General features: G+C 42.1%; 1 protein-coding gene across 4 annotated transcripts; it reads right to left on the minus strand.

The window, feature by feature from the left end:
• Nucleotides 1–601: 601 nt before the first annotated feature.
• On the minus strand, nucleotides 602–8554 carry tomm40 (translocase of outer mitochondrial membrane 40 homolog (yeast)). 4 transcript variants are annotated; one of them, XM_036537942.1, is made up of 10 exons: nucleotides 8436–8554; nucleotides 5513–5733; nucleotides 5114–5181; nucleotides 4399–4491; nucleotides 3981–4082; nucleotides 3669–3774; nucleotides 2944–3066; nucleotides 2052–2128; nucleotides 1249–1351; nucleotides 602–969 (listed from the first exon to the last, which is right to left on the minus strand). In XM_036537942.1, the coding sequence occupies exons 2-10, from the start codon at nucleotides 5730–5732 to the stop codon at nucleotides 830–832; spliced, it is 1032 nt and encodes a 343-aa protein (XP_036393835.1). In that variant the 5' UTR covers nucleotide 5733; nucleotides 8436–8554; the 3' UTR covers nucleotides 602–829. The 4 variants fall into 4 exon arrangements, with proteins under 4 accessions (XP_036393835.1, XP_036393834.1, XP_036393837.1 ...); XM_036537941.1 differs by having other exon boundaries at nucleotides 5513–5862; XM_036537944.1 differs by lacking the exon at nucleotides 8436–8554 and adding an exon at nucleotides 8420–8429.
• Between the last annotated feature and the right edge of the window lie 3068 nt (nucleotides 8555–11622).

Below are 11622 nucleotides of genomic sequence, written 5' to 3' on the forward strand. Positions count from 1 at the left end.
ACTTCTATTGTAATCCTGCTGTAAGGAAAATGAATGATGCCTCTTTGCTGGCGCAGTTTACAAAACCAAACAAAGATTTTTGTAGGTGACATGTTCTTTGTACATATGGAAGCTTTTGCTTGATTAATTTGTTTTTACTCACAGCACAAAAACCCTTGTGCTACAGAGACCATTAGTTCACACTGAAACAAACTGCTTTGACTGAAAGGTCACTCATGTACGCAATCATCACCCACATATAATCCAGGTGTTTCTTATCGTTTTGTAAGAAATGTAATTCATCCTTTTTAATAGATATATACATATAATATAGATTACATATGTACCATAATGAAAAGGAACAAATAAGGTAGGAGGAAAAAAAAAAAACAATCAGAACAAAACTTTGACTTTGGACTAAAATTAATGATTCTATCATGACATATGCGCTCTGGTCCACCACACCCATGCATGAAAACAATGTATACATTCATCACATGACTAGACAAACTGCCCTGTACACCCCAAACATTGACATGGAGACAACCAGTCAGCATTGACAAACTGCCATGATTTGAGAGTTTGTTAGGGACAACGTCAGTGTTTTCCTCACCCTGAGTGCTTTTTTTTTTTTTTCTTGAAAGTTGGGTCAGCAGACCGCCTTACAGTCTTACAGTGGAGCCCCTTTGTCTTTGCGTCCCCATGTGTCAGCCGTTCAGACAATCTCACAGCACTCTATCAGTGCTGAGCTGTGTCACTCCCTTTCAGAGTTTATATATCCTCGGTGTCGCTGGGTGTCAGCCTAAGGGTGAGCGGGCCTCTGCTGTCCCGGTGGTCTGCGGCCCGACATCTATCCAATGGTGGCGCCAAGGCCGCACTGGAACTTGTTCTTGCGGTGGTTGAGGAAGGCACCCAGGGTCAGGGAGAGGGGCAGAGGAACCAGCTTCTTCTCCAGCGTCGCTCCCACCACCCAGTTACTGTCTACTGAGCCTGTTGGGGAAATCGGTCGTGGGGGGCTCTTACTACTTGGAATAGTGAGCCAGGACTCACAGTGGAAGCAGACATACTTAGATCCCTTGACACAGTACCGGATGCACCGCATACTATATGCAAAATGAAACGTCCATATGGATGGAATGACCCGTATTTAACATCATTTAACTTTATGCTTTTCATTTTCTTAAGTGATCGATGTTTGTCTAGTGCACATTGTGGTGGGGATGAATAAGCTGTGGTGTGCTTTGCCGTGTTTCCACTGCACTGACATACCTTTGAAGAGCAGGTTGGTTTTCGGCAGGTCCACCTGGTAGCCAAACGATACACTAGTGTCCTGCATCCTGGTGCTGGCCTCAAACTCCACGCCCACCTGCAACTGTTGAGCGTGGGAGAAAAATTGGCATGTGTAGGCATGTGTACAGAGGGATTACAGATGGCATACACACACATGTAGTAGAGCTGAATGAGGTAGCCTCTGGGTCTTAGATGAAGCCAGAAGGGTATCAGGTAGCCAAACACTTTCAACAGTGATGTCACCCCCTGAGATACATAAGTAACTGCCAAAATAAAGGAAACAGTTGAGTAAATGAAGGCTAAAAAGTGTAATGAAAGCAGGTGCACACAGGTGTGGTTCCTAAGTTAATTAAGCAATTAACCTCCCATCAAGCTTAAGGTCATGTATAAAGTAGTGTTGGTGTTTCCTTTATTTTTGCTCTTACTTCTAGTTAGCTATTGTTTTTTCCCCTCAGAGCTAGCGTCAAATTGCCCTTAGCTCAACTGGTAATGACATTGGTGGTTAGAGGTGAATTGTGCGATGAAAACACAGGTTCTGGCCTAACCTGCGGAGGTGCAGACATCTTTTATGTTTGTTACACATGAGCTAAACATTGCAGTGATGCATTATGGGGGTTGGTATGGACAAAAAATACTGATCTGTGTAGGCTGTGTTAACACTTTCCTGACAGAGACCTCATTCCAGTACATCATCCTCATCCTAAGATGAACGTGGAGAGTCACACATAGACATGATACTACAGACTCTGGTCCTACAAGGGCATGTTCGGGAAGTATGTTACCTGGTCGTTGGCTTTGTGGTAGTAGGAAGCATGTGCCCCAGCGCCTCCTACAGTCAATGTTGCAATGTAATTATTCCCTGAAGGAACGAGAGAGACACAGAGGGTACAATTTGTTCAGTATGGTGCCGAGCAGGGCTGTGGTGAGCCACTGATGTTCCACCCTTGGGAAAGACACTTAACTCAAATTGTCTCAGTAAATATCTCACTGCATAAATGGATAAAATGCAACAGCTGTAAGATATGTGCTGCTCTGGACAAGAGCATCTCCACAACAACAATGTATTGTACTATCTAGCTACTATCTAAATACTAAAATGACAGTCCTATCAGCAATTATCACCTCTTTTGTTAACCTAGCAACAGAGGATGTCATTACTATACTCGGACTGACACAATAAATTGTGGGCACCGCAACAGCTGACTTAAGATTCAGTACTGGCTAAATTCATACACTTACCGTTGGAGAGGTGTGCTACACTGGCCAATATGTAGGCACAATGCCCCACTATGCCAACATTAGTCACTATACAGGCATAATTTTCTCTTAATTTATTTCTTGGTGATGCTTATAAAAAGAACAACTTACAGCAGCACGGTGCATCTAATTTAGCTGCCTAATACTGCACTCCTAATCCCATGCAACACAATTTATATTTATTTGCACCATGAGAAAGGGGTAACAAGGTACTTCTGTCAGTAACTTTACACGGGCTGGTTGGAAACGTTTATGGAAATTAAGTGCTTACCTAACTGGGATGGCACACTTGACGCATGAGTTCACGCCATACAGCACGTATACTTGGTAAAGAAGTAACACACAACTTATGTAATGTAGTCCAAAGGGCTATTCCTATGGTTACTGTAGCTGCAGTGTAAAGCTACTCAGTCTCACCTGTGTATCTCCCGACCAGGGACGTGACTGTCCCCTCCTCCCCAGGTCTGCAATGATAGACCAGCTCCCCTCCAAGTGCCAGGGATGGGGTGATGGACTGGAGGTAGTGTGCTACGACAATGCCTGGGAGACACAGGGGTGGAAGTGTGAACACTCTGGGATCCTGTACACTGCTGCTACATTGATGCAACTTCCTTCACTGCACTGACTTCCTCACTGGCCTCAACTGTTCATTGTCTGTCAACAGAGAGGTTTATCTGTAGCGCATCAGCACAAGTTTCCCAATGAAAGTGTAGAGGGATGACATGCTGGATTCTGTTTTTTCATTGTCTTCTTAGATGTGTAGTGTTGGGCTCTCAGCGACGCTGTTTCCTCAGAGAGTGGTACGTAATGAAATAGCTAACTAACCTGACAGAAAATAAACTGAATGAGGAAAACTGAGAGATTAAATTGTCTGAAAGTGGAGGTCATACACATAATGCACGCAGAATATGATGGAAAAGGTCAAAGTCAGGGAAACTTGTAGACAGCATGATAGCTGGAGTGAGGAGAGAGACAGAATGCTAAAAAAGACTGGAGCTAGAACACTGTAGATTAGCTGGCTACAGATACTGAACAACTGTTTGGAAGAGAAGGCAAAAGGGAGTAAGACGATTATAAACAAACTAATATGGGACAAAGAACTGTCTGTGAGCAGTGATAAGCATTGACAGAAAATGCAGTACCAGATCCAACAAGGATATCTGGATTTCCGAGGGTCAAAGTCGCCGTGAAGTCCTGTCCCCGGTACTCTGCGTCACACTGCCAGTTCACAAACTTGTGCTGCTGCGTCTAACACCACAATACATATTGAGACAATACATTAATGCAACAATGTTTTAAATACTTTCCATACTACTTAGTGGTCCATATTTTACTGAAATCCAACAAAAATGTACAATTAAGTAACTGATACCACTATTTAGGGACCTTGATTAAATAATGTCACCACTGAACTACAGTGTAATTGCACAAATAAATGTACAGCAAATTGCTACCTGGAAGGCCACTTTGGAGCGCACTCTGCTGGTGAGCTGGTGAATGACCTGGGCGTTGAGACTGCCATTGTTGTCCATATCTCCCACCATGACTGGGAAGGACTAATGATGAACACAATACACAGTACAGCATGACAATACACACACACACGCACACACGCACGCACGCACGCACGCACGCACGCACGCACGCACGCACACACATACACACACACACACACACACACACACAGACAAACACAGATTCTGTCAGTGTGCACTATTCAACATGCACGAGGGCAAAATTCATCCAAATGTAACTTTCACAGCACGCAGATGATACATGCACCTGAAAAGCACAACCACTTAACCCGGACAACTGGAAATGAGTGGAAGCAACAACACACGTGATATAGCTCCATCAGTGGATGGTGCGTACCTCAGTAGGTCCTGTTTGTTTGGATCCCACATATGTGGTGCCAAACCGGTATCCAGAATCTCCCAGGGTGCTGAGAGTAATTGTATGATTCACCTGGTGACACAGGAGAAAGAGGTTGGTTCCCTTACAAGTACTCAAGTAAGATGTCCATCCCAACAGGTTCTTTTAGGGCCAGAAAGTCTGCAAACCACATTCGTAAATAATATGTGATAAATATTTTGGATCATAGACAGTTTAACCCTATATACTTCACAATAAATCCTCCCATAAAGAGATTAAATAGTTTGAATTGTCATGGTAAAAAATACTGTTATGGAGCCTGGCTGTCTGACATGTCACACAAATGTGCATCAGGAGGGTATATTTCTGTGCAAATTCAAACAGAAACACTTAAACAATTAACAACACCCACATGATTTTACAATTGTCATTAAATTACATTATAAGCATTTAGCAGATGCTCTTATTCCAGAGCAACCTACATAGGTTAAAGTTTTTACATGTTATCCATTTCTACAGCTGGATATTTACTGAGGCAACTCTGGGTTAAGTACCTTGCCTAAAGGTACAGCAGCAACGCCCTAGCAGGAATTAAACCAGCAACCTTCTTGTTACAAGTCTTGCTCGTTGCCACTACACTGCACTATGCTACACTGCAGGCCCTGTGTCATTGATCGTCAACCTGCCAGCGGTGATCTGCTGTGACTTAACTGACCTGGAAGTGATTGCTCAGGCCCTTGTTGACCACCAGCTTCACTCCTTCCATCTGCATGGGAAAGACCTCTGAAATAGAGTGATGGATTTTAGAGAACACATTCACCCCGTACGTCTTCAATCCACACTGTAAAAGCACAGTATCTCCTCTGCGCTTTGAAAGTCCCTTTCATCACCTGATGGCTGATTCAGTCTTTTCCAAGTAACTTGAAAATACTCACATACATACACGGGCCATCTGACCACACTGATGATCTATACTACACACAGACATCTACACACACACAAAGGAACATGACCAGGAACGCACATGCGCGGACACGGACGCGGACACACACAGACACACACAGACACACACACACACACACACACACACACACACACTTCCTCCACTTTTTACCTTTGCACTTGCGATGACATTCCTCAAAGGTTCCAGGGTTGGGGAGGGAACTCTCTGTCTCGCTGGAAGCACTAGCACCAGTGGCTGAGGACGGTGATGGTGGGGACACTGGAGGCATGGTGAACCCAGGGGGCACAGATACCATCCCTGACCCCCCTGTAGCACCGCCCCCTGCAGCTGGAGGGGGATTCGGTGAGCTGGCAGCCAACACACTGCCCATACTAAGAGAGAGGAGAGGGTAGGGGAAGAGGGGAAGAGAGAGAGAGAGAGAGAGAGAGAGAGAGAGAGAAAGAGAGAGAGAGTGAGGAGGGGCAAGTGTGAGGTGCAGGGACTGTTGAGTGTTGGATTGGCTGAAAGTGGTGTAAAAGCAGTGAGAAAGGGAGGAAAAATAAGACAGTGAAAAAAAGGAAGAGAATAAGAATATGATGAAGATGGTTACATCGGAGATTATGGAAAAAAATGACCTCAAACTGAAACGGCACATCATTTTGATTGATCGCATTTCATTGACAGTAATCAAATGGAAAGAACATACTGTTCATCAGCAAAATGCTGTCAGTGTTTTTAGTGCAAACAGATTTAGGTGTAAAGGAAAGGAGTAGATTTTTTGGGTGGACCAATACAGGTAGCAAAGCACATCAAAAACGCTTACGTTTTGATGCTGAAATTAAAAATCTGACATCTAAAAGACAGATATCTTTCACTTGGAAAGCCTTGAAATATTACAGGACTCACCACACTTGGAGTTGTAATGAAATACAGGCACATTTTGCAGACAACATTACAACACATTTGACTGGTGTATTAGTTTACAGTTCACAGAGACACTGCAAACTACTGAAAGTTCATGCATCTTGAATCAAGCCACACAATTTATGCTCATTCGAACATTATTTTAAAATGTAGGCTTGAAAAGACGATGAACATATTTCACTAATTATGACACTTTTTGAATAACAGCAATGTCTCATTTTTATTGACAGCATTTCTAATTTGGGATTCAGTTCAAGTACCACTGGACTGCTGTCCTGATCAGCATAAAATGCGACCAGGTAAACAAGAATGCCCGTTGTTAGTCGAGCATCAGCCATATGAGGCTCTCTGTGTCAGCAACTGCACAAACATATTGCACATTTAAAACATAACAAAGAAAATCATACTGTAATATACCAGTGAGGTCTGACATGAGCAAAAACCATTTCATGTCAACTGATAGTGTTCAATACAAAAAGTGTTTTAAAGTTAGCATGCTGAACCTCACGCATCCAACGTGAGCATCAAACATCAAACTGGATATATTACATGAACATGCAAAACGGATCAACAGCAGCTCACCACACATCAATTGAGGTGGAGAAGGAAAGAATTATTTAGCCAATGAAACTGGAGGAGGAGAAATGGACCGATGGAGTACCACCGATCCTCCAATGAGCGCCCAATTCACTAAGGCACAGTGTACAACGTGTAGCGTGAAAACAGCCATTGGCTGCTTGCATGAGTGCAGCGAGATTCCAAACCAGGAATGAATAAAAGGGAAAACCAAGAAAACAACAACTGGGCAAACATCAGATGTTCAGATTGAAAAAAATCTGGCTGGGAATTTAAAGACAAAGACACTGTTGTAATAAGTGCTCTCCAATGACCACAGAATCAGGACTTCAGTTTTATTGTCTCATGTGAAAGACAGCATCTCCTGCAACACAATGTACCCATCATTTCAGTGGGGCAATGGTCTCCTGTTGGGTGCACAGGGAAGACTGCCCCCTACCGGCCCACCAACACTACTTCCAACAGCAAACTGGCTTTTCCAAGGAAGTCTGCCATCCAAGCACTAACTAAGCACATCACTGCTTAGCTTCAGCTATTAAGCATAAGATAATTTCAGTATAGCATAGTTCCTAGCAAGAAGAGAGAGTTGACTGATCACAATGCAACATGCAACACATGACACTCAACATTTAACTGTCTGGCAACCTCTCAAAATTGAGTTGAAGTCACTGAATCAAGTGGGGTGCCACAAATGTTGACACAAAACAAGTCCAAACTGAGCTTAGGACATTTTTTTCTAGTATAGTAAACAGCCTCATACACTTGTATATACCCGAAACCGTGTAGTTCATAGTTCCCCAGTTATCTCTTACGTCACACCTTAACCACACAACTTTTACAGTATAAATGGATTATAGTCAAAACGACATCAGCGAGTTAGATACTTGGGTCACGAAAAAACGTTTGCCAAAACAGACAGCTAACTATAGCTACCTTAATCCAGACTTCACTACATGGCAGCTAAGTGAGGTTATCTGATGTTTATTCACTTAGCAAAAGCCACAAAAGCCTCTAATAGAAATCAGAAGATATGGAAACAATTAGGATGTCAAACAAAAGGAAAATATCCACTAAAAGGCGAATGACAGCCATCAACTAAATGGACAGCAACAGATAACCAGTGAAGATTAACTGCCACTGGCAGTTTAGCAAGGTTACTGTTTGTTGCGGTTGCTTTGCGCAGAAATCCACCTAGCTTGCTAGCCGGACCTACCGCAGGCTCAATCAGTGTACTTAGATATCGTAAATTAACAACATCTGTTCTATTTTCACCCAACAAAGACTAGCTACGATAGCTACAAAGACTAGCTACGCATACATTTTCAAGCAATCTGACAAGCATAGTATTTCAGACACCAATCTCACTTGCTTGATGGCAAACTGCAGTAGCGAGTTAGCAATCTAGCTAAGCAGCCAGCCAACCGTTCAGTGAATCAAGTGACGTTCCCTGTCAACTGGTCTCACAAAATGGGCAATGTAGTCATTTCCCATTTTGGCAGATTTACGGCACTGTGGGATTTCAACGCAAACAATCTGAACTTTCCATTATTCCGTGGTTATAGTAATGATCTTTCACACCTCGTGTAATACTCACGTTGTATTTCCAAGCGGACGGATATATTCCGGCAGCACAAGGCTTAAGGGTGTAGCTACAGTCAGACACTTGAACTGATTCTGGATCAGTACCCTCCCTCACTAAACAGTCGTTGAAGATACGATTAAGGGGCGAAAATGTGATCCTGGAGCGGTTGTTGGGGCCAGAAAACACTCAGAGTTAAGGGACAACCTAAAGGACTACTGCTTAGGACCGCCCACATGCTACAAACTTGCCCGTGGGTTGGCTATTTTCATGACACATCTGTGCGATGGTTGGCTATTTTACCGACTACATTACTGTTCATAGGGGCAACCAAATAAAGATCACTGCAGCGAGGGTAAACTTCCGTCCTTTCCACTAACACAGATTCGTTTCTTTCAGTTCAACGTGAAGATCGCGTTTGTTCAGTTCGTCTGGTTCTTTCAGCAATGACTTTGCAAAGAACTTGTGAAGAAAATCTGTTGGAAAAATTGTTAATGAGACGACTAGACATTGCACACTGGAAGCCACCGACCAGCGTCTGTTTTTCGTTCACTCAGTTGAGTTGAGTTCAGTCCGAAGATTAGGTTCAGTAGATGTCACCTCATGCGTTTCCAGCCAGTTCAGCGAATAAAAATAGAGACGTGTAAGTGGCGATAAAGTTACCTTCCTGTCAGCGGCTGATGACAATGCCACAGCAGTTCAGGGCCGGATTCACTCATCAGGTAGACAACGGTACAAAGATTAAACAAAAATAGTAATAACGTTTAAAAATCATCTCTGCAATGTCTTGCGAATTTTTAATTGATTGTTCCAAATTAGAATGAGGGAAAGAACAGTCCTTCAGTAAAATCTACATTTACCTTAACTTAGTAATGATGCTGCAAAATGTTATGTTTTATTTCTTATTTAATGATGAAATCTGAGTATTAAGTACTGTTGATGTTACATTTTAGTGTTATGTGACACTTTCTATTTTCACCGCGGAGTCACCCTGTGTTCGGAAATCTTGAAATCTTGAATCATATTCATATAGTTGCATTAAAAATGAACTGAACATATTGGAGAAAATAAACTAATCTGGAACTCATCTGGAAGGTGTATGCACTTTCTGCCCCTTGCTTTAAACTTGGGTCAGAATATTATTTTTACACTAAACAGCGTGCTGGTAACGATTTTGGGTAGGCAATCTGCTCTCAGATTTGCTGTCAAATTGATAACTGTTCTTTCAATGTTTTTTTTTTTTTTTTTTTTACCAAAAGTCTGTTATTGGCTATGTCACATGGCTCTGTTCAGCCAGCCAATGACATAATAGCAAATCCTCCAATGAAAGTCCAGTCCCCTGTCGTGCGCTGTGTCACACTGTGTTAAAATAGCCACTGGCTGTATGTTTCGAAGGATTGCATTTGTTTCTTCTGCGTTCCTGCGTGAGAACAGAGGTCATGGTGGGATGACCCTAACATACAACTGGTGATCAAGAACAGGGTTGCATAAAGGGGGAAAAAAATCATAAAAGTAAGCTTATTAATTTGCTCATTAATTTGCTTGGGTGTGGAGAAGCTGACAACAAAGCAGATCCAGATCAAGGCCATTGCTTGATTTAGTAGTATTCCAGAGATTCAGTATGTGATTCCAAACAACTTTGTGCAATAGCTGCTCCAGGCCAGATGTTTTCACAACAACTTCCAAGTACTCTGCATTTTGAAACCCTTTAAATAGACTCAAGCTCTAAAATGCCTCAGTTCAATTTGACAGTAAAATGGTGAACCACACCAAATTTAATTTCCTGTACTGGGGCCCCTTAATATGTTCTATGAAATTGTTATGCAAACTAACATCTTCTTCATTCTGGAAGTTTTCATTTCAGAAACAAATCAGATTGAACTAAAAAAAGAAGTTGAAATACATAACGAGTTGTCTGATGTGTTGCAAACGGTAATAAAACACTGCAAAACCATAAAAATGATTGATGTCTCCAGGCCGGATTCTTCCATACATGCGCCGATGCACCTGCCAAAATCACTGATATTAATGCTTTTTAATCAGGGAAAAATAACACAGTGCTGCAGCATGGGGCTACAAAATCAACAATCAAGATCAACGATCCAAACGAACCAAACACTGATGGTATAGGTAACAGAGGACAACTTTAGCTCTCAAACCCAAAGAGAAAATATGCAAGTTATCTTACCACGAAAAAAAAAAAAAGGCTTCTTTAAAGGTTTATCAAAAAAATCTTAATCTGTATTATCAGGCCTTTTCCATTTTTAAAGCTGCCTGTTCATAGATATGCTATGACCTTTCGGTTTTAATAAAAAATACTAACTCCAAATACCCTCCAGTTGATCAGTTTAAAAAAATGTTGGAGACTTGCTTATCACTGCAAAAGCATATAGGCAATAATTCGTTCCCTGCAAGAACAAATCAAGTCAGATTTCACCAGATTTTTGCTCCACATTAAGTTCAATTCAGTTTGTCTCCATTTCTCTTCCAAACAGGAGATTCATTCTGAAAAAAAGTTCCAAGATTGAGAACTCAGCTTGTAGTTTTACACTTCTACTTCACCCATAGCTGCTTTTCTGAACAATATTTTTTGTTACTGCCTCTCACATTAAAATGAATGTGAGAGGCAGTAGCAAAAAGGTCTACAGAGGTGTCATGGTGCAATTCTAGCCCATAGTCAGAAACTCACTGAATTTCACAGCTTCAGTAAGTTCTGTAACCTCCAAAGGAACCATTTCAAGTGACAACTGTGTCCTAGTGTGCCAGTCCATTTTGATGTGTTCCTTTTTAACAGCATGCTGGTCAAATACACTTTTCACCCTGCCATTTCCAGGCTGCAGGCACACTACCTAAACTTGTGAGAGTAGAGAGACTGGATGAACCCCATATCAAGGCTGGAGCAACCACAGCTATAAGTTATGACAAAATCTTCAGCTCCTGGATGTTCTGATACAGACCCCTATCCTTTCAAGAATGTTAATTACAAGCATCCAATCAGATCACTTACAAGTCTGCAGTGTGCGCTGTCAATCAATAACTAAACAAATGACTTTGGTCTCCACGGCATGGCTCCCTGGTCTGAACCATATGCATAAGCACAAGAGCGGCGCTCACAGTCCATGAAAGCTCACTGTTCCATCACTACTTCCAAACTCAAATGCAAGGAAAAGAAAAATCAGGACAACAGAAGAGTATTGGAGAA

Source organism: Megalops cyprinoides, chromosome 10 (genome assembly GCF_013368585.1).
Source record: "Megalops cyprinoides isolate fMegCyp1 chromosome 10, fMegCyp1.pri, whole genome shotgun sequence".
NCBI classification, from domain to species: domain Eukaryota; kingdom Metazoa; phylum Chordata; class Actinopteri; order Elopiformes; family Megalopidae; genus Megalops; species Megalops cyprinoides.